At 49.4% G+C, this 8,166-nt stretch overlaps 1 protein-coding gene across 1 annotated transcript in view; it reads right to left on the reverse strand.

Moving 5' to 3' along the window:
• Positions 1 to 4,904: 4,904 nt before the first annotated feature.
• Positions 4,905 to 8,166, reverse strand: part of MANBAL (mannosidase beta like) — a 14,858-nt gene continuing 11,596 nt past the window's right edge. Inside the window, exon 2 of the mRNA XM_004370362.2 lies at positions 4,905 to 5,012. Within this exon, the coding sequence (XP_004370419.1) occupies positions 4,905 to 5,012 (108 nt within the window). The remainder of the gene's footprint in view (positions 5,013 to 8,166) is intronic.

Below are 8,166 nucleotides of genomic sequence, written 5' to 3' on the forward strand. Positions count from 1 at the left end.
TATCTAGTCTCTCTTCTGGTGCTTGTGCATTATTATTTATGGTTGGTATTCTGTTTATGCCATGTATTAGGGCTCCTAGTGTTGTCCCTATTTTTTTTTCCATGATCTTTATCGTTTTTGATCTTATATTTAGGTCTTTGATCCATTTTGAGTTAGTTTTTGTGCATGGTGTGAGGTATGGGTCTTGTTTCAGTTTTTTGCTGATAGATATCCAGTTATGCCAGCACCAGAGGGTCGGTGTTTTAATGATAAATTTAATGATGAACTTGTTCCATTATCACTGGCACTATTTATAAACTACCTACTATGCTCCAGGCACTTTACATATGCATATGTCTTATTTTTACAACAGCCCTGTAAGGTTGTTTTATGACTTCCATTTGATGGACCAGGCCTGAACCTCAGAGACGTGAACTCACCTGACACCACACAGGTCTGCTGGATGGAGCCCAGAGTCCAAATGTGCCTCTCTGGCTCCAAAATCTCATTCACCAAGTTGCCATCTCAAAAAACTCCACCCCAGAGTCTCCTCCTCATTGGTGAGGATAAGTTCCCACTTGTGATTTAGTCCTCTGGGTAGTAAAGCCTCCAGCACCTAGGCCTGATCTTTTCTCCCCTACAAAAGCCTCCTTGAAAATTCCAAGGAAGAAAGTGAGGAGACAGCAGAGTGACTCTGAGTGGGCACTGGAGTCAGGCTGCCTGGGTTCAATTCCAGGCACATCCATGTCGTCATCTGTAAAATTGGGGATGATAATGTTACCAAGCTCATGGGTTGCTCTGGGAACTGAATGAAATTCTGTGTATCAAGTGCCTGGGCATACATAATGAATACTCACTCAAGATGCTCTATTGTTAGGGCAGATACTACTTCCCTACTACTACTTCCTCTACTACTTCCCTACTAACCCATTCATGTACCTACTATATGCCAGACACTCTTCGAGGTTCTGGAGATTCATCTGTAAAACAACAAAATCCCTTTCTTCGTGGAGCTCATATTCTGAGGTGGAAGCCAATAAAGTAAAATATAGAGTATGTTAGGTGGTAGTAAGTGCCAAGGAGACAATTTAAGGGACAAAGGACAGGAAGTGTTGGAAAAGGTTTTGAATTTTAAATTGGGTGACCAGAGGTTTCCCTAATGACCTGAGGGAAATTAGGTGTATTAGTTCCCTAATCCTGCTGTAACAAATTAGTATAAATTTAGTGGCTTAAAACAATACAAAAGTAGTATCTTACAGTTCTGGAGGTCAGAAGTCCAAAATGGGTCTTACTGGGCTAAAATCAAGGCGTGGGTAGGTATGTGTTCCTTCTGGAGACACTAAGAGAGAACCCATTTCCTTGCCTTTTCCAGGTTCTAGAGGCTGTCTACATTCCTCAGCTCATAGCCATCTCTCCAACTGCTTCTTTAACTGACTCTCCTGCTTCCCTCTTTCCCTTAGAAGGACTCGTGATTAGGCCCACCAGGATAACTTAATCACATCTACAAAGTCTCTTTTTTCATGTAAGGTACCATATTCACAGGTTCTGGGGATTTGGATGTGGACATCTTTAGGGGGCCATTATTCTGCCTACCACATGAGGCATAGTATCTAGAAGTGGCAACAGCAAGTTCTAAGGCCCTGAGGCAGGGTTGCCTGGCATGTTTGAGGACAATGGAGGCCAGTGAGGATGCAGGAGAGTGGGTGAGGGGAAGAGTGGGAAAGATGAGGTTGGGGAGGTGAAGGAGGTGCAGCAGCTCTTGAAGGCCCCTGAGGGTCCCAGTGAAGACTTTGGCCTTTACCTGAGATGGGAGTAGGTAAGGGACATGATCTCACAGGTTTTAACAGGATCCCTCTGGCTGCTGTGTTGAGTGAGAACAGACTAGGAGGGCAGGGGTGGAAGCAGAAGACCCATGAGGAGGCTGCTGCAACATCCAGGTGAGATGATGGTGGCTGGAGCAGTAGCAGAGACAGTAAAGTGGCGAGAAGGGGTCTCATTCTGAATTCTGAAGGCTGAGTCACAAGCAGTTATTTAAGGGTCAGATATGGAGTGTCACAGGGAGAGGGGAGCCAAGGATGCCTCCAAGGTTTTTGGCCTGAGCAACTGGAAGAATTATAACGCTCTTTAAGATCGGGAAAATCACAAGAACAGCAGGCTTGGGAATGATGGTGTAAGATCAGGAATTTGGTTTGAGATATCTGTTGGATATCTAAGCAGACATAACCAGTAGGCAGTCAAGATATAGGAGTCTGGAGTTTAGGAGAGGTGTCTGAAGAGATCTGTTTGGGAGGCATTTGCATAGAGGTGGCATTTAAAGCCACAAGACTGTATGGGATTGTGTAGTGAGTGTGTGTAGAGACAAGAGGACTAAGGACTGAAACCTGGGGCCCTCTGAGGAAGAGTGATAGAGGAGGAAAACCAGGCAAGGATGAGGTCCTGGAAGCCAAGACAGCCATATGCAACAAACTATGTGGAATGAGGGCCTGGTGGAGCAGCAAAAATTGCCCCTGACTCTCCTAGTGCTGTTCTCTGGCAAACAGCCTTTCACGGGACAATTTAAGGGAGTCAGGTCTACTTCTGTGAGCCACAGGCTGCCTTCCCTCCAGGAAGCTGAACAAGTCTGCTCCAGAGGTCTGGTCCCCACTCCCCCAGTATAATTTCCCACTGGTCTCAACTCCCACAGGGCCTTTAAGACTCAGCTCAGACACCTCCCCTCTGCCCCCGACCCCCCAAGGCTGTGCTGGTGGCTGCACTGATCCCCAAGACTGAGCTGCCCATCTGCTCAGCTCCCACAGCACCCACTGCTCACTCTTGCTGAAGAACTCCCCACACCAAACCTGTTTACATGTCTCCCAGTAGGCTAGGTGCACTGTAGGTTTCTAGGTAGGTTCCTGACGTCTGCATCCCCAGTGCCTAGCATGATGCCCACCATCTAAGAGACTCAGTAAACGTTTGTGGACAGAAGTACTCAGCAGAAGCCCCTCCTCCTGCTGGTGTCTAGCCAAGACTGCCACTTGGTTATGCACAAGCTCCAGTCCCCAGACTTCCTCTCCTGAAACCTAAAGTGCTGGCAGATCTTTCAAAGCCCCTCTGCAGCATGGCGGGGCCCCTCCCATCACTGCACCTGCTGACACTACACCAGCCGCTGTCAGGTCGGCTCCGACTCACGGCAACCCCACGTGTGTCACAGCAGAACTGTGCTCCACGGGGTTCTCAATGGTTGATTTATCAGAAGCAAACCGCCAGATATTTCTTCCAAGGCACCTCTGAGTAGACTCAAACTTCCAACCTTTCGGTTAGCAGCCAAGCACATTAATTGTTTGCACTACCCAGGGACTCCACAGATACTCACTAGAAATGTGTTAAATACCAAAGGAAGGCCGTGGATTGGGTCCAAGTCCCAATTCGGGCACTCTCAAGTAGTCTGGACTTCAGTTTCCCATCCATAAAATGGAGATGATCCATGCTGATCACCTAAGTGCGTCCTCATCAGCTCTGACAACTGGGAAAGCATTTGGCAAACTATAAATGAGCTGGACAAGTCTGAGTTACCATGGGTCGGGCTTTTCCTCAGCAGCTGATTCAGGGCACATGACTGGATCTGGATGACCCATCCCAGGCCACATGAGGCCTTCCACTGTGTTGCCCTTGGTTTTCCTTAAGCCACTTCGAGAACGTGCAGTGTTTTCCTCAGGCAACAGGAACCTGCGGAATGAGTGGAGCCTGGACCCAGTGGAAACTCTAACATATGCATGGAGGCTCACAATGTTTCCAGTGACTAAGGGCCACACACGTCTTGATCTGAAAACTTGTCCCAGAGCGACTCACCTGCTCTGGCCATCCTTGCCCCCAGGGCCCCACCCTCAGAACAGGGACCCTGGCTTCCCTTCTCCCTCACCAGCAGACAACACAGAGGCAGGGTCAGCATGCAGTGCAGTTTATTGATGTCTACCTCCCCAAATAACTTTTTCTCACTGGTCAGGGCATACAAGAACTGAGTGGGAGGGTGATTATTGTACAGGTGGAAGTCAAAAGGCACACCCTGAATGTGCTATAATGGGTTGAAAAGAGGTTGGTCTGAGATTGACAAGTCCCTCATTTCAAAGGCTCAGAAAGTATGCGCCCAAGAAGCATACATTCATTCAGAAAATCTCTTCCACCTGGTGGAGGAGAACCAGGAGTCGCTCTGGCCCAGGTCTTCTGCTGGCACTCACGCCAGGCATCTTTCAGACCTGCTGCTGCAGCAAGCAGGATCACTGGCACTGCAGCAGCCACGTATCTTGACCTAAGCAAACAGGTGAGGCCTGGCTACATCTACACAGCCAAGACAAAGCTGGCGACTCACAGGAGAGATGTGGTGTACATATAATGGGTGAGGACGGTGCTTGTCAGTGGTAGTGGCTCCCGAAATGTAGTGTAAATCCACAAGGGTGGTGACTAAAGGATGGATACAATGATTAATAAAATCTGACTCTAAGCTGACCTGGCTTCTGAACAAACCTCCTAATAGTCTTTGTTCACAAAGAGTTTTACAGTCTCCTTCAACCCTGCTGGCAAAGTTGTTAAGTGCTCAGCTGCTAATCAAAAGGTTGGCAGTTCAAATCCACCAGCTGCTCCTTGGAAACCCTATGGGGCAGCTCTACTCTGTCCTATAGGGTCACTGTGAGTCAGAATGGACTCAACAGCAAGGGGCTTGGTTTTTTTTTGTTGTTGTTGTTGTTTTCACTCCAAACTGTCACAGAAGCAGAAGGAAGAGGAAGGGCTGGTCTGCCCAGCTAGACCTGGGCAACTCTCTGTGGTCACAGGGTGTTTCCAGCCCCCTCAAACCCTGAGTCTGGGGTGGAGAGTGGGAAGAGGATGTTGATTCCAGGAGGGCTGCTCCGCCAGGCCATGGCCCACCCACCCAGCTCCACAGGGATCCTCTTCTACCGCTTCTTCTTGGTCTCCTTCTTGGGCCTCTTGCTTGCAGAAGGAGCAGTAGCCTTGGACTTCCTCGTCCCCTCAGCACTTCTGGGCTCAGATGGCTCTGCCTCCTGCATGGTGATAAAAGGAAGAGTCCCACTTAGATGAATCAAGTCTGACATCAGCTAAATGACATCACATCTGAAGGGACTTTGCAAACTGAAGCAAGCCACAGAAACACAATGGACGGAAACCATTATTATTGGGACCCAGGATCCACATGTATGTGGGACTGCCCCCAGGAAGCAAGGCAGATCTCAGTAAAGCATAAAGGAGGCCTGACAGGGAGGAGGAGGAGTCTCTCAGGCCTGAGCGGAATCTAGGCTCTTCTACTTCCCAGCACAGTAACCTTGTGGGCAACTCATTTCTGTGTCTTGTTTACTCACCTGTGCAATGGACAGAGCCACACACACCTGGGAGGGTTGATGTCAGGAGGCACAAATGCATGAAAGGCACCAGTAAATGGCAGTTGCACCCCGTGGCGGTACAGGCACCTTGTGGCAGGGACCTGGCAGAATTTGGGTAAGAAGAGGCTGTTGGATGGCTCCACTGCGGCCTGCTTCCTTTTAGCTCTGCCATTCTCCTCCTGCCAGTCAGCCCACAGAATCCCAGAGCTGGGAGGTAACGGTGAGCAACCAGCTGGCAGGTGGGCAGTCACTGCACTGTGTTCTGGGGAACCTGGCAGAGGTGCCCCTGGGGGAGGGGGCAGAGGGCAGACTCAGGGCAGGACTTCAGACTCTCTTTTCAACAGGAGCAGTTCTTTTTGTACACTGAGATTTGTTCCTTGTCAGATTTGGTTTAAACAAAGGTTCTGCTGCTAACAACAGTTCAAAACCACAGATCCAGACCTGGCCCTTATTCTGCTGATAAAGAAAGTGGACTCCACGGTTGCCGGCCACTCAGGCTCATGTCAGAGAAGAGTTTGGAACAAACTCAGCCTGCTCCTGCCTAGTGCTTCTTCCTCGTCTGGTGATAACTCAGTGTGCTGCGGCCAGGAAGGGTGAAGAAGACTGGTCTAGCCCAGAGAACACGCATCTGGCCCACAGGTGGACTTTATTTGGCCCACAGTGTTTATCTTTTAAAAGTTCAGCCTTCTGGGAGTGTTCCCATTACATCTGGATTCCCAGCTTCTCTTGAAAACTTTAAACATCCGGTGACACTAGCCCCTCATTCCCTCGTGGCAGCAATTGGCTGAGCAGCAGCTGCCCCTGAAAAAAGTCAGGTGCCTATTCCCCCGGCCACAACCTCCACCATTCCACTGCCCCCGACACTAGGGTAGGGAAATGTTCCCCAGTACTCTATGTCTTTAGAAGCCCTGGTGGCACAATAGTTAAGCATTCAGCTGCTAATCAAAAAGTTGGTGGTTTGAACTGACTCAGCAGCTCTGCAGGAGAAAGACCTGGCAATCTGCTTCTGTAAAGATTACAGCCAAGAAAACCCTACAGGGCAGTTCTACTCTGTCACATGGGGTCACTGTGAGTCAGAATCGACTTGATGGCACCCAGTAACACCTGTGTCTTTATTAAAACTGGGAAAACGAAATGCAGACTAGGAATACTGGGAGGGAGCATGCTACTTCTGGAAGAGAAAAATATTCCTCCACATCTAATTTGCCGACCCCAGCTTCCAGCATGATCTACTTTCTAAACTTCCCTGCTCACCCTGTGAGCCCCTGTCTAAGCCTCTGCTGTACAGAAGCGGGACCACAGTGGGAGAGGGGTGGTCCCCGCCCAACATCCAGTGTGGAGGACTGTCATCTCCCTCTTATCAGCCATCTCTGTCTCCTCTCCACTCTGCCCACCAGCCAGATGAGATAGCAGATGCAGATGTGAAGGCCCAGCACAGTTCCAGGCACCCATGGAGTCATCTTACGAAAATAACAAGAGGGCCCCCTACCCTACCCTGCCCAGGTCCCTGATCAGAGTTCTGGACTGCCCCACCTCCACCTGCTGCACCTTCTCCCACCAAAAGACATAATGACGTTGAGGGCTCCCCTGCACTGATACTGTTTATATAACTTGGGGAAAAGAATGGTTAGCCTAAAACAAACAAACAAAACCAAACGTCAGAGGAGCCCCTTTGCCAGCCGCACACACTAATTCCTGCCGCGTCCATTGGAAAGGCTAATGTTGAAGGCAAACCCAACAAGACACAATGCGTGTGGCGATCCTGGGAGCTTGAAACCAGCCCTACCATAGTACCTCTACAGAAAGCAGTCTCCGCGAGCACCCTCAGGCAAACAGGCCCTGAGCAGACCCAGTGACTTCTGCACAGGGAACTTGCCAGGGCCTCCATGGATCTCCAGGAAATGGAGCCCACCTTCTGAGCTCAAAGCGGGGTGCCTCCTCTGGTTTAAATGGTGCCCAGTTCAGAATCCAGAGATGGTGACACCCAGCTTCTGTCCCCAGTGCTTTCCTCACTCCACACACCCTCTCTCAGGCACCTCATCATGTCCTGCACCTCCAGAACAGACCTCTCCCTGAGCTCCAGCCACACAGATCCAGCTGTCTATCAGGGGACTGGGACTGGAGATCCCTCCTCCCATCTAGCCCCTCCCAACCACAGGCACAGCAACCAGAGTCCCAGAGATGCCCCCAGCCCACTTCATCCTATCAGTTACCAAGTCCAGTTGATTTGACTTCCTCTTGAAGAAGGAGTCCTGGAGGCGCAATGGTTAAGTGCTCGGCTCAGTTGCCAATTAAAAGGTAGGCGGTTCAAACCCATGAGTCTCTCTAAGAGAAAAAAGACCTGAGGATATGCTCCCATAAAGATTACAGCCTAGGAAACCCTATGGAGCAGTTGTACTCTGTCCTATGTTTGCTAGGAGTAAGGGCACACAACAATAACCCCTTGAAGGAATCCTGGTGGCGCTTGAGGTTAAGCGCTCAATGGCTAACCAAAAGGTTGGCAGTTCGAATCTGGTGATCTGCTTCAGTAAAGATTACAGCCAAGAAAACCCTCGACAATACCTAAATAACAACCTCTTGACGCTGTCACTAGCAGCGAAGTCCCTACGTCAGTTCTGCTCCTGCTAACCGTCCTCCCTGCTCTCTATCTGTCATGGATTGAATTATTTCCCCCAAAAAATGTGTGTAGCAACTTGGCTAGATCATGATTCCTAGTATTGTATGATTGTGTTATCTGATGTGATGTCCTTATGTGTTGTAAACTCTACCACTATGATGAGATTATGTGTGATCTCCTCATGTGTTGTAAATTCTATCA

This window comes from Trichechus manatus, unplaced genomic scaffold (genome assembly GCF_000243295.1).
Source record: "Trichechus manatus latirostris isolate Lorelei unplaced genomic scaffold, TriManLat1.0 scaffold00008, whole genome shotgun sequence".
Classification (NCBI taxonomy): Eukaryota; Metazoa; Chordata; class Mammalia; order Sirenia; family Trichechidae; genus Trichechus; species Trichechus manatus.